Source organism: Danio rerio, chromosome 17, assembly GCF_049306965.1.
Source record: "Danio rerio strain Tuebingen ecotype United States chromosome 17, GRCz12tu, whole genome shotgun sequence".
NCBI classification, from domain to species: Eukaryota; Metazoa; Chordata; class Actinopteri; order Cypriniformes; family Danionidae; genus Danio; species Danio rerio.
The window spans coordinates 56533586-56557514 of NC_133192.1; the positions used below are offsets into that span (position 1 = coordinate 56533586).

The 23929-nt window shown below is 38.4% G+C and overlaps 2 protein-coding genes across 10 annotated transcripts in view; both read right to left on the reverse strand.

Annotated features, from left to right (window-relative positions):
- Window positions 1–8532, reverse strand: part of si:ch211-235i11.4 — a 32982-nt gene extending 24450 nt beyond the window's left edge. The window contains exons 1-3 of the mRNA XM_073927900.1: window positions 8486–8532; window positions 6567–6742; window positions 6002–6049 (exon numbers count right to left, since the gene is read on the reverse strand). Of these exons, the coding sequence (XP_073784001.1) occupies window positions 6002–6049; window positions 6567–6621 (103 nt within the window). The 5' untranslated portion in view covers window positions 6622–6742; window positions 8486–8532. The remainder of the gene's footprint in view (window positions 1–6001; window positions 6050–6566; window positions 6743–8485) is intronic.
- Window positions 8533–12037: 3505 nt separating this feature from the next.
- On the reverse strand, window positions 12038–23543 carry zgc:113377. 9 transcript variants are annotated; one of them, XM_009293312.5, is made up of 5 exons: window positions 23508–23543; window positions 20995–21164; window positions 16331–17308; window positions 13302–13342; window positions 12038–12336 (listed from the first exon to the last, which is right to left on the reverse strand). In XM_009293312.5, exons 2-3 carry the CDS (start codon window positions 21047–21049, stop codon window positions 16416–16418), a joined length of 948 nt encoding a protein of 315 aa, XP_009291587.2. In that variant the 5' UTR covers window positions 21050–21164; window positions 23508–23543; the 3' UTR covers window positions 12038–12336; window positions 13302–13342; window positions 16331–16415. The 9 variants fall into 9 exon arrangements, with proteins under 9 accessions (XP_009291587.2, XP_073783788.1, XP_073783789.1 ...); XM_073927687.1 differs by having other exon boundaries at window positions 23504–23543; XM_073927688.1 differs by having other exon boundaries at window positions 23500–23543.
- Between the last annotated feature and the right edge of the window lie 386 nt (window positions 23544–23929).

Sequence of the window (23929 nt, forward strand, 5' to 3'; positions counted from 1 at the left end):
TGTGCAGTTATTCATTTGTTACGTTTAGTAACAACTCAACCTCATCGTCTGTCCACAAAAATACCTCTCTTGCTTTCTTTGCCATCGCGTTCATTGTTCAACCGGCGTTTGTTAACTAGCAATAACCAAATGCCGAGAGAGACGCATGCTTCCTGTTTATACTAGAATGCGCATGCCCAGAGTGCGCGAATGGTCACGTGATATACGTTTTTTGGTGGCGTAGTGTGGACGGAGATATGTTCAGGGACGCTAGGTGAAACGCTAGTGTGGACGCGGATCGTTTTTTGATCTAAAACTCTGTTTTAAAACTAAAACGCACTAGTGTAAACGGTGCCTGAGTAACACCATGGCAGAGCTGTCTAATTTCAGATACTGTTTCCCAAGAGTCAAAGTTTTCTGATATTCAGACATGAAACACCTTCAGCACACGTTTTGCCGTATTGACGTCATGTTTACCGTTTTTTTTTCCACTGTGGATTCTTATGCTTTCTTAAGCTGAATCAACACTGTGAAACGTCTTCAGCCACTGATCACATGTGTAAGGTTTCTCTCCAGTGTGAGTCCTCTCATGGTATTTCAAATTTTGAGCTGAAGTAAAACTCTTCTCACACCCAAAGCACATATGCTCTTTCACACCAGTGTGGATCTTCTGATGTCTTTGTAAGTTTGACTGCTGTGCAAAACTCTTTCCACACTCAGAACAGGAATACGGTTTTTCTTTTGTATGAACTCTAAGATGCATCTTCAGCTGTGAAGAGCTCAAAAATGTTTTGCCGCATTGATCACATTTGTGTGGTTTCTTGCCGGTGTGGATCCTCATGTGCAGATTAAAAGTTGCTGATTGTCTGAAACTCTTCCCACACTGAGTGCAGTTAAACGGTCTCTCTCCAGTGTGGATCCTCATGTGTGTTTTAAGGGATGCTAATCGTCCTAAACTCTTCCCACACTGAGTGCAGGTAAACGGTCTCTCTCCAGTGTGAATCCTCATGTGTGTTTTAAAGGATCCATACAGTCTGAAACTCTTTCCACACTGAGTGCAGGTAAACGGTCTCTCTCCAGTGTGGATCCTCATGTGTGTTTTAAAGGATCCTAACAGTCTAAAACTCTTCCTACACTGAGTGCAGGGAAATGGTTTCTCTCCAGTGTGGCTCATCAAGTGTGTTTTAAGGGATTTTAACAGTCTGAAACTCTCCCCACACTGAGTGCAGGTGAATGGTTTCTCTCCGGTGTGGATGCTCATGTGTGTTTTAAGGTTTGGTAACTGACTGAAACTCTTCCCACACTGAGTGCAGGTGAATGGTTTCTCTCCAGTGTGGATCCTCATGTGCATGTTAAGAGCTGATAATTTTCTGAAACTCTTCCCACACTCAGTGCAGACACAACAATTCTTGCTTGTTCTGTTCATCAAATAAACATCAGTAGTCTCTAAATTAGGTATATTTTCAGCTTTGACATGTTGTTTCTCCTCTTGACTCTCCTCAATCTCTTTAATTAGGTCTGAAATAAAGGTAAAATGAAGTTCAGTTTTTAGTAAGTCATAAACGCTGAGCAAATGTTGAAGAATGAAAAGACACTGAAAACTACAGCCCGAAATATTGACACACATAGATGTAAAATAAACGTTAATCCAATTTTTTATCTAGTGGTTGACCGATATTCTTCTTCCACTCCGTCATTCAGTCAGTTCTGTCTAATACAAAATAATAACCAGACAGAACTGTTCAATCGGAGTAATTAAAGTGTGTACAACAGAATTATAACAAACGCTTTAATTATTAAGGCAAATAAGGCTTTCTCGTTTGCCATCTGCTTTCAGTAAATTTGCATATATCAATTATAGGGGTGTAACAATACACTCAGCTCACGATACGATGTGTATCACGATATAATGTTCACGATTCGATATGTATCACGATATTTGGAATAAAAATTGAAAATTTAACTGAAATGCAAATTTTACCAAGTAAACTATTTTTTATGTATTTCTTTTGTTTCAACTTGTTAAACTGAACCTTCTTTAAGAAAATAATTTAAACAGGCCTGTCTCTGGAAAATAAAACAATTTAAAAACTTCTTTAAAAATATTATTGAAATGACAGAGACAAAATTAAGAAACAATATAAGTAAAGGTGCAAAAAAATAAGCTTTCTATTCAATTGAATTTAACAGTAAGAGCTTAAGGCTTTGCTTGGTCACTTGTGTTTTTTGTGTGTGCAAAAAAAATCCACATTTCCAGGTAATCAGCAGTTCTATAAGATAATCCTGAACTGATTTGTATCTGTCTGAGAGGTTTTTATGGATGGCTGTCTTCATGTTGGGCATGATGAGTGACAGGGCAGTCGTCTTTTCATTACACAGGACAGTCGTGGCTCTTTTCAGCAGTTTAGGCAGGTTTACTATTTCTTCGGCGTCGCTGATGTCGGCGCTATCAAGTGTATCATGTTGACGTGCATTTTTGTGTACCTCTGTACTCAAAAGGGTTAATGCTCGTCGTAATCATAACTCTAAAATGCGATATGATTGTTTAAATAATGTGCACGTTTTCGGTTTCATTTCCACTGCTAAGTGCTGTTCATACTTCCCACGCGGCTCCTGAAAGATTACTCTGTTCCACAAACTGAATGTTGTTTACTACTTTATTAGTCACAACGGATAGTCAGATCAAAGGTTTAAATGCTAAAACGGCTTGCCATACACGCGCGTCTATCATCCGCCCTCTGTAGTAACAGCTCACGTCTTGTGTGATTTTGCGGCGGCCAATACATCATTATATGAAGACAGAATGATATTTTAGGGTGAATTGTACCTTAAAAATACAGTATGTGACTCTTTCAACACCATTAGGAGGTATCCATGTCGCTGTGCAAAGTATGTAAATCACTGTGAAGACTTTAAAACTTAGGATGTTTGACCCAGTATGCGTGTCAAAAAGCGGACGAGTCTAAACCAATGACTGGACAACCGAAATGTTGCCAGACGTCTGATTTTGAGAGGATGGGCCATCATCTATTTCAACTCCACTCATCTTGGTCTGCTAACATTACTGCTGCTGCAATCTGAACTCACGTGCGACAGCAGGTAGAACGTAGCTCACGTGCAAACAGCTCAACTAATAAGAGAAAACGGACGTCATATCGTAATCAAATCGTCATAACGCCACGATGCATATAGAGACATTTTTGCATCGCAAAAAATCGTACAACGATAAATCGTTACACCCCTAATCAATTAAACAAATGTTTGAATCATTAATGGACATTTCTTCTCACAAACTCTGAAAAATTACACAGGTTTTTGTAATGCACAACTATTTTAAAAGACGTGTGAGAGAGAAAGCTGTTGTTGACACATCTTTCAGATGAGATTCATATGCGTGAGGAAATTACATTCATATAAAGGACAAGGAGCGTTACCGTACGTTCACACCGAAAAGTGGCGAGAGCATCAAAGTAGCCGGAAGTCATTCATTTTCAATGAGAGCGCGTCGCGTCTTCGCTAGTGTGGACGTCGAGGAGAGTTAAAATCAAGTCACCTTTATGGTAATGAGCTATGACGCGGTTCGGCGGCAAGCAATCAGAATGAAGTAGTCCACCGCTTGAGAGGAGTTCAGAGAACACAGACCTGTGAACTTTGGCTCCGACCACAGTTGTTCCCCAAGGGTTCGATTATTGCGGTCGCGGGATTTTCAATTATTTACAATGTCTTCTTACAGGAGCATACATTAAATAAGTTACTGGCGAGTTACTGTTGTGCATTAATGTAATATATATCATGATCTTTAAAAAAGCGGGAATCTCATGAGACAGTACAAAAAAGTATTGCTGCTTCAGGATATTTCAGACATTTGGACTGGAGACACAAGTGGAGCAAAGCTACACCACACACAACTTGATCTTCCATTGTTACATGAATTTGATAAGTCATGCGCAACATTTTCACGCTAGAAAACGTTTTATGGCAGGAATGTAACTGATAGGCTGCAACACAATACGAGATCAATGTTGCAAATTTTGATGCCGGAGCTGAAGGCAGACAGCATTGTCGCCTGAGCGACATTGGATGCTCTCACCGCTTTCGGTCTCAAAGACCGAGCACATGGATGGTCTAGCAAACCCTTCTCTGCGGCTGACACTGAACCTGAGGTGCACCTTTAAAAAATAAATTGTACCGCAATGAGGCATAGCATAAGCTCTGTGATTGGTCAGCTTGTTAGCATTGGTGGGTGTGGTCAAGGCTCATAGCTCTGGGATAGAGGGACAGTTGGAAGCAGATTAACAAGTGTTGAGTCCTGTGGAGGAGCTCAAGATGGAGACTTATGTTTGTTTACTTTTTGATGTTGCACATCCTTGTTGCACAAAGCAGATTTAAAATTCAACTGTTTAGTACATCTTTAGACATTTATATTGTTGTTGCAGACGAAATATAACAGGAAACATGATTTAAATAGTCTGTTTGCTAGATTTTAATTAATAGTCATATAAAAATCTTCACGAAAGCATCTATGCTTGACGGTTGGTGTCGCGTGACCGCCATGTTTGTAATTTGTTGACACTTTTTACCCAAGTATGTAGTTCCAATCCAAGGTGCAATGTATTATGGGCAATATTAACACAGAGTATGGACAGTTCTACACTTTGAATACTGGAAATAGTACACCCAAGTTCAGCTCCAACTACATCAAATTCGCCGATGACACAACAGTGGTAGGTCTCATCCGCAACAACGATGAAACACATTACAAAGAGAAAGTGGCACAGCTGGCTGAATAATGTGGCACTAGCAACCTGTCCTTCAATGTAGAGAAGACAAAGAAGGTTGTGATGGACTTCAGGAGGAACTCGGTTGACCCACTGACAGCTCGACTGTCGAGAGAGCCAGCAGCACCTAAATTCCTGCGGGTGCACATCACAGAGGATCTCACCTGAACTACCAACTCCCTGTCACTCTCCAAGAAGGCACAACGCCTACACTTTCTCCATCGGCTAAAAAGGGCAGGTCTCCCTCCACCCATCCTCACCACATTCTACAGTGGAACCACTGAGAGCGTGCTGACCAGCTGCATCACTATCTGGTACAAGAGCTGCAGTCCTGCCAACTAGACCCTCAAGTGCACAGTGAACACAGCTGAAAAGGTCATTGGTGCCCCTCTACCCTCCATTCAGGACATTTTCCTCTCACGGTGCTCCAGCAGAGCTAACAGTATTGTGAAAGACTCCACCCATCCTTTCCACAGTTTCTTCCAGCTGCTGCCATCAGGAAGACGGTTTGGAGTATTGGAGCCCGTTCTGCTAGACTACTCAACAGCTTCTTCCCCCACTGAAATCTCTTGCGTCCCCCTGCATGCATTCCTTAGAGCGTCCTATAAAGATGAGAGGGAAAGCCACAGATGTCTCCCTTCTAATCTTAACCATAACTTAAAATAAATAAATAAATGCCTGATGGTGGGCAGAGTGTCGCAAAATACTGCTGAAAAAGTAGCCTGGACATGCACAGAAGGATTTAGTTGTGGAGTCGCGGTGGTTGTATCAAACTTTCATACATCAAATCAACAACGCCGACTGAACTTCTCATCTGACTGCCTGTACCTGCACTGTATCCAAGGCTTGCTAAAACAAATACAAGGACTTACATTTAAAAGCACACAATAATATACTATACATTTTTAAAAATAGTTTAATATAAACAACTAGTTTAATATATTGAAGTTTACAATTAACAACCTTTGTACACAGGAGCGGTTAACTGGCGCTCTAGGCAAACGATGACCGTGCCACCCTCACGATGCTAATGCCGCCCTTATAAGTGAAAAGCAGTGGCGTCGTGGAAGAAAGTGAAGAGCGGGGTTCCCATGCCTAAATCTCCCACTGTTTGTACAGTCTACTTAAAGTGAAGCTTTGTGGTGGGCACAATATTTGCTATATTCAGATTGTTGGTATATTTATTTGTTATATTACACTCATATATTTGTTTAATTATTAAAGAATCAGTGAAAAACACCAACCTTCAGTCTTCAGTTCTTCGGTCTCCTCCTGTTTAATTCTGCAGGGTTCTAGAAATTAATAAGAGATCATTTATTTTCAGTTCACATTTTCATTATTAGTCACAAGCTTGCAGGACGAGTAGGTCACAGGATAGATTATCCATTCGTTTAGCCTATTTATGAACAGAAAAGATGAACAGAGACTCGACAGCAACTGCTTTGACGTCGTTTGTCTGAAACATGCAGATGCAACGATTCTTTGCCTCTTCCATTCATAAAATAAACTTGTTATTTAGAAAAGTAATATTATGCAACTCATGTTACGTGAAAAGGTAGCAAAACATGAAGAAAGGAAAATTAATACCTGTTTAAAATAGGATTTAGGACCCTGAATACAATATTTCATTAAATTTAAGACTTTTAATTTGGATATTGAGATTTAAGACATTTTAAGACCCTGCAGAAACCCTGACTTAAAAGCTTCACTGTTTTTGTCATATGACAATAAATCAGATGAACTTTTTTAAAACTTTCATCGTAATTGTTCTTCAGCCTCATTATTGAAGAATCAGCAATAAACACCAACCTATTAGTTCTTCAGCCTCTTCCTGTTTAATTCTGCAGGGTTCTGGATCACTCATGTTCTCTCCGTCCTTCAATAAGCTCTGTCTTTGCAGATTTCACTTCTTCCTGATGGGAATATTCCAGTATTTATAGCAGAGGAGACAGAGCTTCACTGAGGAAGGAGCAGATCTGCCAAAACTAAACAAAATGTGAAAAATGTTACACACAGTTGCAGGAAAAGTATGTGAGCACTTTGTGATTGCTTGGATTTTGGCATCATTTCACAGAAAATGTGTTTTGATCTTCATCCAAGTCACAACAATACAAAGCTTAAGCTAATACCGCACAACCATAATATGTTTTCATGTTTTTGTCGAACACATTCACAGGACTTTCTTGATTCACTTCAAAAGTTGACTATTGGGATGATAAATTAAAAAGGCGCTACTTTAGATTATCTTACATTAAATGATGTGAAACCACATATGTGTTACATATTAACACAATGAGAAACCACATATTTAAAATCAGCAGTGGTATAATACGCTTGGTCACAGTCAACTTAAAATTTTGATATTCCAACAAATTGTGATGCTTAATATCCCATTGTCAGCATGTTTATGTAAATATCATAATGAGAGTATAATAGGAGAACAGCACTTGTTTTGATTTTTGTTTGAATTTGGCATATTTAGAGAAGTCTTGAGGTAAAGTTGGTTTTATATTCACACATTTGTTGATTTAGCAGTCTCTATATTGTTTTCCATGTTACTTTGAATATTCCATGGGAATTAGCATGCAAGTATGACTTCTAAACAACATTAACACTGTCTAATTCACTGTGAACAATGCTGTAATGTGACAGGCAAATAATATTAGCAGCAAATTACTATTTAGAATTGGCAAAGAATACTTTTCTGAAATTATATTATAAGGGAGAACGTGTGAATATCCCAATATAAAACCAACTTTACCTCTATTACATTTCAGGTCTAATATTCAAAGTACAATGGTAAACAATATAGGGAGCATGTCACAAGTATGTCAGTGAACAAATGTGCGAATATAAAACCAACTTTACCTCATTAAGAAGCTTAACTGTTCATAAAAACCTTTGTTTTTAATTTAAGGTTTAAAATGTCAAAATTAAAGATCATTAGGCTCAATGTGTGGCTTTAGCATTTTTTTTTTTTAAAGTATACTTTTAAACATAATCCCTTTTTGTGTATGTGTGTAGTTATAATAAGCAAAAGAACTAATTAAAGAAGGGTTAAGTTTTAACAAATTAATTGAAAAAAATGGATTATTAACAGCTCACTTACCCTGGCAGGCTAGTCAGAATAAAGAAAATTAAGGGTAAAGTTGGTTTTATATTCACACATTCGTTCATTTAGCAGTCTATATACTGTTTACCATGTTACTTTAATATTCGATCGGAATTAACGTTAGCATGCAAGTATGACTTCTAAACAACTTCTAATTCACTGTGAACTATGCTGTACTTTGATGGTCATTTGCTGCTAATATGATTTCCCTATTTACAATTTGCAAAGAATACTTCTCTAAAATGATATTATTAAGGAGAATGTCTGAATATCCCAATATAAAACCATCTTTACCTCTATCATAATAGCAGCCAGTGACTATTAAACTACAACATTGTTCAGCCAATTAAACGCTAATGTGGTTTTGAAGTCATACTTACATGTGATTTCAGACTGGATATTCAAAGTTCTGTGGTAAAAACACAGGGAGATTTCACATGATCGTTCACTGAACCAATATAAACCAACTTTACCTCATTTAAATCTGGCGGCAGTTTAATAACGGTCGGCACTGATTAGCGCTCACTTCAGTACAATAATCAACAATAACTACTTAATCAACAAGAGCACAACTCAAGGACAATACAAAGACCGCGATTTAACAAAACAAACTTGCTTGGATGCACGCGCGTACACACAATGCAGTATCGTCTCACATCTCTCAGCCTGCCCGTTTTCCTCTTCTTCGGGTTCATTGACGACTTGCAAATCAACGTTCAGGTGCATATCGCCACCTCCTGTGCTGGAGATTGAAGGGGTTTCTTTGGCAGCCGGTTCTCTCGCCTCTAAATCATTTTTACTGTTTATATATTAATTTAATCCTGACTAGACCGGTGCGTATAATCAGAACTACTTAAAGCAAGAGTACAACTTAAGCCTGGAATGGGAAAGATTTACTTAACAAACAAACTCACGTATTTTCCTGCTGAAAAAAAACAGCTTAAACCAGCATAAACTGGTTAGCTGGTTTTAGCTGTGTTCAGCCTGGTTTTGAATGATGTTTGGGCAGTTTTAGGCGATTTCTATGCTATTTCAAGCCTGGTTTTCGCTAGTCAGGCTAGGAGAAGACCAGCTATAACCAACTTGACCAGCCCTTTGCCTGAAACCAGCCTGGAAGTGGCCAAAACCCCACTAAAACCACGCTGGTCAACCAGCTTAGGTTGGTTTAAGCAGGTTTTTTTTTTTCAAAAGGGTTGATTTAAAGTCAATATTCTAACTTACATTTCTTTTGAATTTTGACACTCTCACAACATTGTCAAGCCCGAGACTTCCTGTTACCAGAGCTTTATATACTTTTTCCTAATAAAAAATGTACACATCATAATTATTTGGCATCATAATTATTTATGATAATTGTATTGATAGAAGACTTTAAGCAAGTGTAAATTCTGATTGTTTGGTAAAATATTACTCAGATGTTAGCCTATGTGTGGCTGTTATGGAAATATTAAGTAGGCCTAGCCTAGCTAGCTATCATTGCATCAAAACAGAGTGAAATTAGCTTTGGATCCAAAGCTTGCTTAGTTGCGCACAGTTTACTACTTACAGTAACGATGCAGCAATTATACTCTTTACACAAGTCCAGAAAAGGTGTGATCCAGGTAAACAGTTCTCATTGGTTAAAGCAAAAATAGACAACTCTAAATGTGTGCGTCAATGAAGGATTGTATCTAACTCCACATTTGGATGGCAGCATGGTTCTTGGTGTCAGGCCGACCCAAAACTATTAAGAGCTAATCTCCGACCTGTAAAACGCTGAACCATGGATGCATACACAGAGTCAAGAGACAATCTGTTATGAAAACTCAAGTCTTATGTCTTATCAAAGTAGTTCAAAACTGGTTTAATCAACATTCAGCAACAATATTCTCACTACAGTCAAGAGCATAAAAAGGAATCAGTTTAACCAGTTAAACTCTGCTGCTAGGTTGGGATTTCCGTCTGGATTTTGCCTAACCAAAATTTAAAAGCTTCCCAAATCCACATGCAGAGGTGTAAATGCAAAAATTTGGTATCATTTTAAAGAAAACCTTTTGAATGTTCATAAAACACTATTGAAATTGGTTAAAATAACCGTAAAGATTGTCTGTGTTATAATAAACAACTAAAATAGAGGCGCTTTTTGTATTTTTTTTTTTATGAACTCAAATTTGAAAGTGTACCTTTTATGTTGTGTGTGGTCTAGCGTGCTGTAATTAATTTAGGTGGTTCCTGCACATGTCTGTAATCATAGGAAAAAAAGACAAATGTCTCCACCGTAATCTATGCAAAAGTTATTGTATTCCAACTGATGAGAGGTGCTGTACAAGCCACAGGGAGGATCATTGTTTTCATATTTCACTATTCTTTTGTTTGATCAAACATAATTCACTGTGTTTGGACCACGTCAGACATATAAAAGGATTACTTATGCACATCACCTCAAAAACAGAGGAGAATGGCCCTGAAGCACACAGCATAAGGTGAGAGATGACAGCTGTCTGTGCTATCTGGGGCTGCTTATTGATCATAAATGTATTGTTTTCACTTCTGCGCCATGGAAACACGGCGATTCATTCGGCAACTGTTTGATATGTGAATATAATTCAGTAAAGAGAATGCTAGAACTGTATGAGCACCGGCAAGAGCTTTCATTTGAGCTATAACTTGTACATGTGTCATATGAAAAATATGAAAATTAACCAATGTAAAATAGCCAGCTCGGGTATCCAAAACACTGTGTATTTAAGTGTAAATAACTTTTGAAGAGTACAATAAAAACCAAAGTGATGCATATGAGCATAAAACAGATTCTACACTTTCAAACGAAACCATTTACGGGGGTCTGGTGCAATGCTAGCCCTTTAAATCTTTAAGCGAAAGTAGATGACGTCACTGACCCGGTATCGGGTCCGCAGAGTTTAATTGGTTAAAAAGAATTAACAATTAAAATAGTTACATTACTGTAGACAATATCATAACAATAGAAACAGCTGTTCCCCGTCATCAGGATCAGCAATTCCACTCAAGAGAAAAAGAGAGACCTGGTTTGTGTGTCTCCAGGGCCCGTTTTTTCAAAAGGTTTAATCCGGATGAAACTGATCCAGATTGAGAAATCCTTTTTTTTTGCGATCCGTGATCACGTAATCTAGCTTATTTTTTGAGGCAGTTTTTCAAAGCAGGCGGATCTCAAGTCTGCCCTTGGTTTGCTGTAGTCAGTTGTTCCTCTGTGGATTTTCATGTGTCTCTTAAGCTGTATCAAATGAGTGAAACTCTTCGGACACTGATCACATGTGTACGGTTTCTCTCCAGTGTGAATCCTCTCATGTCTTTTAATGCTTCCTGACTCACTGAATCTCTTGTCGCAGTGTGAACACTTGTACGGTTTCTCTCCAGAGTGAATCCTCTGGTGGTGTATTAAATCTTGAGCTTTAATAAAAGTCTTCTCACACTCAAAGCACATATGCTCTTTCACATCAGCGTGGCTCTTTTGATGATGTTTTCTTAAATTTGACTGCTGTGTAAAACTCTTTTTACACTCAGAACATAAATACAGTTTCACCTTTGTATAAATTTTAAGATGCCTCTTCAGTCGTGAAGAGCTCAAAAATGTTTTGCCACACTCACCACATTTGTGTGGTCTCTCTCCAGTGTGGATCATCACCCACATAGCAAAATTTCTCTGGCCCAGCTCTGGCCCACACAATCAGGTTTTGCTTGGCCCACATGCCGCAGTGAATTACGGTACATGACTGGACCAAATCTGGCTTCCAAACAAGAGCCAAACACAGACCATATCTGGGCCAAGTCTCAGCCAAGTTAATAACTCATAACTGGGCCTGAACTGGGCTAGATAGGTTGGTGTGTCACGATTGCAATGAAATTGATAAACCCATGGAGTGATGCGCTTTAGGCACACTATGGGCACGCTTTTTCTCAAAGTGACCTGATTGGTAGAATTTTTTTTCTTTACTCAAAAATGATTTTAGTGCATTTTAAATGTGGGTCAAGACTGGCCAAACTCACATGGCCCACTTATCAAATTTTTAAATCTGGGCCAAATACTACGTTTTTCATCTGGCCCAAATCTTGTGTGCCGCCTTAAAAACGGTGCCACCTCTGCCAAACCCGGGCCATGTTTGGCCCACACGCTGTATGCCAGTGCCGGATGAATGCCTGCTGTGCCAGCTTTTTGCCAAATCTGGGCCAGAATTCTTTGCTACTAGGGCACGTGCAGATTAAGAAATGATAATTGTCTGAAACTCTTGCCACGATGAGTGCAGATGAAAGGTTTCTCTCCAGTGTGAATCCTCATGTGTCTACTAAGAGATGATGACAGTCGGAAACTCTTCCCACACTGAGTGCAGACCCAACAACTCTTGTTTCTTCTGTTCATGAAATAAACATCAGTAGTCTCTAAAGTAGATATTTCTTCAGCTTTGATATGCCGTTTCTCCTCTTCACTCTCCTCATTCTCTTTAATTAGGTCTGAAATAAAGGTAAAACAAAGTTCAGTTTTTAGTAAGTCATAAATGTTGAGCAAATGAAAAGACACTGAAAACTTTGAGTACAAAATATTGACGCACATTAATGTCAAATAAATCAGATCATATTTACTTAAGTCTTATATAGTGGTCGACCGATATTTCACCAATGATATTTCTCATCTTTCAAATGTCAGCATCAGCTGTTTGAGCAGCCTTTTAAGCCCCCGCCCCCTTACAAAAATAGCCTACAGGAATCCTGCAGGAATTATGAAATCAAGACAAATTGGCAATATGTGCAGGCAATTCCTACAGGTTTCAGAATGATGCAGTACTCTCTGCAGGAATCCTAAAGGATTATTTTTTTCCCCGCAGAAAAGCTGCTGCCCTGCAGGAACTATAAAATCCTGTAGGACACTTCGACAATATGTGCAGGAATTTCCTACAGGTTTTTCCAATGGATCCAAGCAAGTGACAAATCCTGCAGGATTTTATAATTCCTGCAGGACTTGCAGGAGTTACTTGTTTTAATTGGAACGAAAGAAAGAAATGCCGTCACTTATTGTTGGAAGCAATACAATACGAGTTCTAACAGATAAACAATACAACAAAAAAATAAGAAAATAAATGCATAAATAAAGTATACAAATAGATCATAGGCAATTATTAAAATCAACCATTACACTAAACCATTCAAATTATGCATTTATGCAAACAAAAAAGCTCTACACTTTTATGTTTTATTTCTATAGTTTTTTCATTTATTAAAAATGTCAATCCAGCTATCTCCTGTGACAGTGCGGCAGACTTTTTGACAGCGTTGCGGCTGTGCACACTGTGAGATTATGTTCTCCTCTGCTCTTTGAGCACATTGGCTGCTTGGTATATTTAGATTGTTGATATATTTATTTGTTATATTACACTCGTATGTTTGTTATAATTATTGTAAAATCAGTAATAAGCACCAACCCTCAGTTCTTCAGTCTCTTCCTGTTTAATTCTGCAGGACTCTGGAAATCAATAAGAGATAACTATTTTCAGTTCACATTTTCGTTATTAATCACAAGCTTACAGGATGAGTTGGCCACAGGATAGATTATTCATTTGTATAGCACATTTATAAACAGAAAAGATGAACAGAGACAGCAACTGTTGATCCACTTAAAAAAAAAAAAAAAAAAAGCACAAATAATAGCATCACAACCTAAAAACACAACATTGTATTACTTTCAGCTCTCATGTAAACGAATAAAACAATTCAATTACATATTAAAGTTATTATTATTATTTATTATCGTCAGTATACAAATATATGTCTACTAAATTCAGTTCCTGTTCAGTCGCACTTAAATGAGTCACAGATTTTATTTCTTTTTTTTTTCCAGTAGTTTGTTTGTTTGCAAATGATAAAGAATTCATTCTATCGATTTTCTATTTAAAATAAAATGATCAAAATTATATCTGTTTTATAGCAAAATAATAACAACAAGAGGTTAATTATAGCCTATCAAACACAATCAATTTAAACAGGGGTTCCCAAAATTTTCAGCCTACGACCCCCAAAATAACCATGCCAGTGACTTGTGACCCCCAATATCCTCTGAGGTGGTTATAAATACAGAAACCTTGCATGCAATGGCGCGCGCACACACGCACCAATAGACCCAAGTCTATTCTTCGTTTAGTTTTTTAAATGTATGCGAGTGCTGTAAATGGGCCAGAAAGTTTAAACTGGTGTTATAAAATCATTCTGCTGCATCTGATTCTATTGCTGTGTCTTTATTATAATGTAATTCATCGCAATCCAATAGAATTATAAGCTACTATAGTAACTATATAGTATATAGTAAATATAATTGACTATTTTTTTCTCTTCAGTAGGTTATGGATAAAATATGGTAATTCTTATGGTTTAAAAATAAAAAAAATTTTTGGAAATCCTCAGGCGACTCATCCTCAGCTGACTATATTGACGAGCCTCACTAAACAAGTCTTTTAGGAACAAATGAAAGACAGTCAATTTCGGTTTTAGTCAATATTATAGCCTATAACACCCATTTACATTATATTTACATTTTATCTTTGTAGTCAAACAATTATATTGATGTACCAAATAGTATATACAAATAAAATAAGTGATATCTCATCATGCTGATGATTTGCTCCAAAGGAAGCATGTGCAGGGGTTGGACCAGGGTTGGACCAATCTCAGTCCTGGAGGGTCGGTGTCCCTGCAGGTTTTAGCTCCAACTTGTACAACAGTACACCTAGTAAGACCTTGATTAGCTTGTCCAGGGGTCTGTTTCAGAAAGGAGGTTAAGTGAAAACTCAAGTGAAAACTCCCTGAATTGAGAGAAACTCTGGGTTTTCCGTTTTAAAATGGCAAGTTTGTTAAACTCAAGAAATCAGGGTAAGTCAAGCCTGTTTCTGAAAGAGAGGTAACTTTAACTCAGAGTCAGTTACTGTGGTAACTTACTCTGTGAACCTAACCTGGTCCGGAGCAGGTTTTATTCTCTAAACTCTGAGTTTCTGTCGGCCTCCTTCCCTTTTTTAAAGATGAAGCGTATTTCTCGCCTTAGCCTTACGTTTCCACACACCTATTTTAGAGCTCATTTTGGAGATGCCCATAAAAACGATTGATGACAACGTCATGATTCACATAACTTTTGAAAATACGCATAATAAAACATGTGCATAACTGAGGTTAAACTTTTATTTGATAAGATGCACATAAACTACGAAGTGCACTTAAATTACAGTATGTACATTAAAAAAAGGTTTGTTAAATGTGTGTGAAAGGACAAACCAGCAGACTGAGCACACTGTAGAACATCTTAAATGTTGTTTTAGTCATTCTAAAATGCCTCAACTGTTTTAGTATCAGTGTATATTATTAATTACCTCCGAGCGTCTGGAGCGTGTCTCCGCGTCTCATGGCTTCAAACGCCCCCACGTGTTCATTGTTTGTCAATTGTCTTCTGAGGCGCAAGTACATTAATTGAATAAAAAATCATTGACGCAGCTTATTCTACCGCAGTAAATTCTGTTTTTACTGTTGATAGTTTGGCGCAAGTTAATCAGGAAGTGACGATTGTGTTCTCTTCGACGCTTAGGATAAAAACGCTGCTTTATTTTTAGGCGTTATTCCAGTTTTGCACAAATTTATGTAATAGCCTATATTTTGATGGAAACACAGCTATTTCCTACATTTTTGTCACACACAAAACAAAGTCACGTACAAGGCTAGTCCTTTTTTTCAGAAATAATTAGCTTAACCTTCGACATGCACTGTTACTAGAATAATGGGATTATTATTCTGTCTAAAAAATTATTTTATTACTGCTTACCTTCTTAATGTTATATAAACCTCTATCACTTGATCAATAAAAAGGCAGACACATAACAAGTGCACTGTTAAATCTATTAAAACTGATAAAAGTGTATAAAAGTTTAGAAAAAAGTATAAACGTCACACATTACATTACTTATTTTATTATACTTAAATGTTTAAATACTTAAAATGAAAAATTACGCATTAACTTGAGCAGCTGTTTTCCCACGCTGTCTCTGTTTCACTGATGGCTGCTTCTTTTTAAATATATACACTCATATTTGCTATAACTTTGCATGAGCAGATCAAGTTCAGCCGGAGAAAGAAATGGTGATCTCTTTTTTAAAGATGTTGCCATGGTCACTCATAATATCTGCGCTCTATTGATAATGCCTTTTTATAGTCACGGTGTGCGCGCTTAACTCTGAGTTGGTCTACACAAAGTTGATTGACCCAGCTCATATCAGCTATTCTGAAACCGAAAACTCAGAGTTTTTAATCTCTCGGTAAATCAACTCAGAGTTCAAGTTTAAACTCAGAGTTGTTTGAACCTCCTTACTGAAACAGGCCCCAGGTGTGTTTGATTAGGGTTGGAGCTAAAATCTGCAGGACACCGGCCCTCCAGGAATAAGACCCCTGGGTTGGACAATAAAACTGAAACACTGACCGGTTTAATGTTGGAGGGTTTGACCAGCCTTGTGGCCAATCTTCACTGATATGAAACACCTTTTGGACGCAAGATGGCATTGATGTCATGTGTGCTGCTTTTCTCCTTTGTGGATTTTCATGTGTTTATTACGCTGAAACAAATGAGTGAAACTCTTCAGACACTGATCACAGGTGTACGGTTTCTCTCCAGTGTGAATCCTCTCATGTGCTTTCATGCTTCCAGACTGACTGAATCTCTTGTTGCAGTGTGAACACTTGTACGGTTTCTCTCCAGTGTGAATCATTTGATGTGTTTTCAGGCTTCCTGACTGATTGAATCTCTTCTTGCAGTGTGAACACGTGTACGGTTTCTCTCCAGTGTGAATCCTCTGGTGCTGTTTCAATTGTCCAGCTGTAACAAAAGTCTGCTGACACTCTAAGCACATATGCTCTTTCAGACCAGTGTGGATCTTCTGATGTTTTCTTAAATTTGACTGCTGTGTAAAACTCTTTCCACACTCTGAACATGAATACGGTTTCTCCTTTGTGTGCACTCTAAGGTGCATCTTCAGCTGTGAACTTCTCATAAATGTTTTGCCACATTGATCGCAATTATGTGGTCTCTCTCCAGTGTGGATCATCATGTGCAGATTGAGGTAGTACGATCGTGTGAAACTCTTCCCACACTGAGTGCAGGTGAATGGTCTCTCTCCAGTGTGAATCCTCATGTGTTTGTTAAGGTGTGATAATCGTCCAAAACTCTTCCCACACTGAGTGCAGGTGAACGGTTTCTCTCCGGTGTGGATCCTCATGTGTTTTTCAAGGGCAGACGACAGTCTGAATCTCTTCCCACACTGAGTGCAGACGCAACCATTCTTGCATTCTTGAGATTCTTCTTCTTTAATAAAATATGTATCAAAAGTCTGTAATTGAGGTAGTGTTTCAGCTTTGACATGTGGTTTAATCTCTTTACTCTCCTCATTCTCTTCAATTAAGTCTGAAATAAACATAAAAATTATCATTTTTAGTAAAAACAAAAAGCTTAGCAAATGTTGAAGAGTGAAAAGGCACTGAAAACATTGACATCTTTTAATGCACATATATGTAAAATAAATCAGATCATATTTAGTTTGGTTTTAGCAGTCAAACGATGTGCTGATGTTTCTCATCTTTCAAATATCAGCCGATACATTTTGCTGTTTGGCCGCTGAGTTAGAGACATGACTTGGCCAGGTAACCTGGCAAGAACGGTCTCCACAAGAATGCGAGTTGATTCTCGGCGTTCTTGAAATTGAGAAACAACCATTAGCCCCTTTCACACAGTGATACCGGTAAATATCCGGAATATTTACGGAACGACTTTACCGGTAGATTCAAAAAAGCGCTGTTCACACAGGCGAGGACGTTACGGAATTTTTCCGGAAAAGACCGTTCACACATCCATTCCAAAATATCGGTAAATTCTGACATCATTAACCAGAAATGAGCTCTAAACGGCTGCGCTTGTATTTGTAAACATTTGACTACATCACAAACTCTGTGGATGATCAGTATTATGAACAACTTCGATGAAAACATACAAGTTAGAAAAACACTTTTGCATGTTGAGATGTTTATGATGTGTGTGCTGGCTCACCAGCTGCTTCACGGGCACACGCGACACAGAGCTTGAAGGTAAACAAACAACGGCTTATCATAAGCATATTATCGATAATTATTTACACGGTTGGCATTAAGAAAAAAAACATATAAATGATATCTGACTAGCATCTAGCAGCTAAAGGTGTCTGAAAAAATATTCAAAGGCTTTTATTCTCATAAACCGCGCGGACGTGAATGCGTCTGACTGTTCTGATTGGCTAAAGTAGACGTCTCACGTCAGCACGTTCTAGACGTGCACGCGCTCTTTCCGTCAATCTTCCTTCTGCATTCACACAGCACAGCATATTACCGGTGATGTTACAACTTCTCTTTCTGGAAAATAGCCAAAACTAATTTACCGATATTTTCAAAAAGGACCTGTTCACACATACAACCTTTCCGGAAACTTGCCGGTCATTTTCCGGAAAGGTCTGTATGTGTGAAAGGGCTTATTGTCTCATTTGCTGTCTGCATTCAGCGAGCTCGCAGGTTTATCATGTAAACAAATGTTTTAATGATTAACGGACATTTCATTTCACAAACCTGCAAACTTCTGATCCAGCTGTAAGATCTAAAGTGTGAATTTGTATTCAAACCTAACCATTCTGGATGACCATGTGCACTCAATGGTTCATACAATGTTTTCTGACAGCGGTTCCATGTATCAAGATGATAATGCACTGATACACACATAGAGACTGGTGCCAGAGTGGTTTGATAAACATGAAAGTGAAAGTTGAACATCTCCTATGGCCTGCCAGTCACCAAATCTAAATATTATTAAGCCACTTTAGGATGTTTTGGAGGAGCGAGTCAGGAAACAATTTCCTTTACCACCATCATGCATTGACCTGGCCTCTATTCTGCAAGAAGAATTGTTCAAAATCCCTCTGGCCACTGTGCCGAACTTGTATCTCTCATTCCCAAGACTAACTGATGCTGCATTGGTTGCTAAAGAGGCCCTACACCATATATTATGGCCTAAAACCAGGTGTTGCAGATTCATTGTCCAAACCCTGTAGATACTAAACAGCATGGGATCTAAGTTGGATCACTGAGGCCCTGTTTACACTAATGCGTTTTCGTCTTAAAACGCATAAGTTTTGCTACAGTTACGCCATCCGTCAACACTACGCCGGATTCTTGAGCGCCGAAAAAGGAGCGTTTTGAAAACACTGGAGAGGCTGTTTTTATCCTAAAATGCTGCTGCTCCGTCTCAGTGTGGATGAGTAAAAACGGAGACATCTGAAAACGTAGGCGGGGCAGCTGAGATTCGCTAGCTGATTGGGGCTTTTGTGTCATTGCGTATCCTTCCCTTATTCGTCAAGCTTCTATCACATGACTATACCACATGGCTTTAATGTTATCGGAAGACAGTACTGTAAACAACAACATGGACACAGAAATGGGAGCGTTGTTTGCACTATTGTCTGTTTTAGGTGCCATTGTGCAGTTATTTATTTGTTATGTTTAGTAACAACTCAACCTCGTCGTCTGTCCACAAAAATACCTCTCTTACTTTCTTTGCCATCGCGTTCATTGTTCACCGGCGTTTTTTGACTAACAATAACCAAATGCCGAGCGAGACTGTCCTGTTTATACTAGAATGCGCATGCCCAGAGTGCGCGAATGTTCATGTGATATACGTTTATGGTGGCGTAGTGTGGATGGAGATATGTTCAGAGACGCTAAGTGAAACGCTAGTGTGGACGCGGATCGTTTTTGATCTAAAACGCCAATTTTAAAACTAAAACGCACTAGTGTAAACGGGGCCTAAGACTAAGTGATGCTGCATTGGTTGATAAAGAGGTCCTACTACACCAGGGGTCTCAAACTCAATTTACCTGGGGGCCGCAGGAGGCAAAGTCTGGGTGAGGCTGGGCCGCATAAGGGATTTCACAAAAAAAAAAAAGTCCTCAAATGTCATTATTAACAGTTTTAATTATTTCTTCTGAACATGAAGTGTCCTGAACATTAATAGAACATTGAGTGAAGATTATGAACAGTTCTTCTGAACATGGCATCTTTTGCCTACTTCTTGCTGCCAGAGACTTGACAGCGCTTCTTCTCACAAATCTGAACCACATTTGGCTTTAGAGCGGAAGCAGTTGAGACCCTCAGTATGGCTTGAAGATGATCATCATTAAGTCTAGACCTGTACTTTGACTTATTGAAGTTCAAGGTGGAGAATAACTTCTCACACAAATATGTGCTCCCAAAAAGGCACATGGTCCGCTTGAACCCCACTCCAGTCACATCAGTCTGTACCAGTCTGTATCTACCTATAATATATATAAGATGCAGGCTGTAGCTAGGTAGGTGGCAGGCTGCAGATAGGTAGCTAAGTGGCAGGCAGGGGCGGGAACAGCTTACCTTGGTTCTGGCCGGCGCGAGTTCCCTCCTAACACTTCCCGCCCGTCACAGCGTCTAACAAAGGGGCGGGGTGCGTGGTGACGTCACCGGCATCCCCGCCCCTTTGTTTACACGGCGGGCGGGGAATGCCAGTGACCGCTGTGTACGGATAGAATCAGCGGAGCGGGGAGCGCTCTCTCTCCCCGCTCCGCTGATTCTGTCAGTGTACAGCGGTCAGCGCGGGCCACAAAATATTGCACTGAGGGCCGCAAATGGCCCGCGGGCCGCGAGTTTGAGACCCCTGTTCTACACCATACTAAAGTATTATTGTGGTCTAAAACCAACTGTTGCAGTTTCATTGTCCAACCCCTGTACATACTAAACAGTATGGGTCGCAAGTTAGATCGCTGAGTAAAAGCTAGAAACCATAACAAACACTAGTCTTATTAGATTTAATATTCAACAAACCTGCTTTTACTGAACATTTGATCAAAACATGATGGGAAACAAAAAGAACATACTTCAGTCCTTATTTTCTACAGTGCCATAATAAAGTGTGTTTACTTTTCAGTGGCTTTGTTTAAAATCTTTAGTTTTTGTCGTAGTACAATAAATCAGATGAACTTTTCAAAACTTTCATCGTAATTGTTTTTCAGCCTCATTATTGAAGAATCAGCAATAAACACCAACCTATTAGTTCTTCAGCCTCTTCCTGTTTAATTCTGCAGGGTTCTGGATCACTCATGTTCTCTCCGTCCTTCAATAAACTCTGCAGATTTCACTTCTTCCTGATGGGAATATTCCAGTATTTATAGCAGAGGAGACGGAGCTTCACTGAAGGAGGAGCAGATCTGCCAAAACTAAAACCAAACAAAATGTGAAAAATGTTACACACAGTTGCAGGTAAAAGTATGTGAGCCCTTTGGGATTGCTTTGATTTTGGCATCATTTCACTGAATATGTGTTCTGATCTTCATCTAAGTCACATCAATACAAAGCTTAAGCTAATAGCACACAACCATAATCTTTCATTGAACAAGTGGTTCAACAGTACCAAAGTTGACTATTGGGATGATAAATTAAAAAGGCGCTACTTTAGATTATCTTACATTAAATGATGTGAACACAATGAGAAACCACATATTTAAAATCAGCAGCAGTAGAATGTTACGATTAGTCAATGTTGTGGTTTTCGGCCAATGCTAATAACGTTACATTTGTTCACTGAGCAGTGAAAGATTCTACCCGTTTCAAAAAGAAATATTTGTTGTTCATTTACTATTTATCATTTTGATATTTCAGCTAATTCTGATGCTTAATATCCCATTGTCAGCATGTTTATGTCAATATCATAATAAGAGTATAATAGCAGAACAACACTTGTTTTGATTTTTGTTTAAATTTGGGATATTTAGAGAAGTATTGAGGTAAAGTTGGTTTTATATTCCAAATTCCAAATAACGTTTGATGGATTGGGATTTCTGCCTTCCAATCAGTCCCAGCATGGATCACCGTATACCCTTTTCCCCCATTACTTTATTAAAATGATTATTTGAATAAGGAATAAAGTTAACACACTGCTTAATATAAGAATGTTCAGCCCGTCACTTTGTAACTATTTTCAGGAGCAACCAAATTAGGTCAATAAAGGTAAAGTTGGTTTTATATTCGCAAATTCAGACTTTCCCCATAATAATATAATTTCCTAAAAGTATTACTTGCAAACTCTAAATAGTGAAATCAAATTAGCAGCAAATGACTATCAAAGTACAACATTGTTCACAGTCAAATAAACAGTGTTAATGTTGTTTTCAAGTCACACTTGCATGCTAATTCCGATCGAATATTCAAAGTAACATGGTAAACAATACAGAGACTTCTAAATGAACAAATGTGTGAATATAAAACCAACTTTACCTTTATATTAGGCCAGAGCTCTGCTAAAAAATCCAGCTTAAACCAGGCTGGTTGGCTGGTTTTAGCTGGTCGACGAGGCTGGTTTTAGAGGGGTTTTGACCATTTCCAGCCTGGTCTTAGCTGGTCAGGCTGGAAAATGACCAGCTAAATCAGCTTAAACCAGCTTGACAAGCCTGGTTTAAGCTGGACATAGCTGGTTTTGGCTGGGCTCCCAGCCTGGCTAGGCTGGTCAAGCTGGTTTTAGCTGGTCAGCTCAAATGGCCAAAACCCCTCTAAAACCCGCCAACCAGCCTAGGCTGGTTTAAGCTGTTTTTTTCAGTATGGAGACCTCGAGTGGAACTAAATGGCTTGATTGAAAACAACTGTTCAACTGCTTTCCTATTTGTATTGCTATGTGTTAATACTGTCAAAAGTGATTTTGATATTATTATTATGTTAATTCTGTTCAAGATAGACTTTGTGTGGTAAGGATATAACCGCCTGAATGTAAATTATACCGGTTATTAACCAGTTTTGATAAAGATGGCTGAAAGTAAACTCAGCCCTGGGTAAGAAACAGATTGTACTTTAAGTGTGTGTGTTTTCTATTTGATTGTGGATCCGTTTTACAGGAATAACTTTACCTCTATAAATCATATTAGCAGCCAATGACTATTAAAGCACAACATTGATCACAGTAAAATAAACAATGTAATGTTGTTTTCAAGTCACACTTGCAGGTTATTTCAGACCGAATATTTAAAGTGCCGTGGTAAACAATATAGGGAGTGTGTCACTGAACGAATGTGTGAATATAAAACTTTACCTCGATTAATAGAGGTAAAGTTTGTTTTATATTCACACATTCAGACTTTCCCCTTAATAATATAATTTCTTTAAAGTATTATTTGCAAACTCCAAACAGTGAAATCATATTAGCAGCCAATGACTATCAAAGTACAGCATTGTTCACAGTCAAATAAACAGTGTTAATGTTGTTTTTAAGTCATACTTGCATGCTAATTCCGATTGAATATTCAAAGTAACATAGTAAACAATATAGAGACTGCTAAATGAACGAATGTGCGAATATAAAACCAACTTTACCTCAATCCTCGATTCCAACTTGCATTATATCACTGGAAATAAGTGAAACACTATAACAAAGCCTAATGGATTCCACATTGCCATCTAAACAAACTCTCTACAGTACAATAATCACCAATAACTACTTAATCAACAAGAGCACAACTTAAGGACATTGCAAAGGGCATGATTTAACAAAACAAACTCACTCACTTACTTACACAATACAGCTGGACTGGTTCGTCCGTTTCACTTCTGCTTTGTTTTCTTCTTCTTTATGTTTATTGAGGTGTTGCAGACCAACTTTCAGGTGCATATCGCCACCTCCTGTGCTGGGGTGTGAAGGGATTTCTTTGATGGGGGTAAAGTTGGTTTTATATTGGGATATTCAGACAGTCTCCCTAATAATATCATTTCAGAAAAGTATTCTTTGCCAATTGTAAATAGAGAAATCATATTAGCAGCAAATGACTATCAAAGCACAGCACTGTTCACAGTGAATTAGATAGTGTTAAAGTTTGCATGCTAATTCCGATTGAATATTCAAAGTAACATGGTAAACAACATATGGACTTCTAAATGAACGAATGTGCGAATATAAAACCAACTTTACCTCTATTTTCCTTTGTCAGCCGGTGTAGTG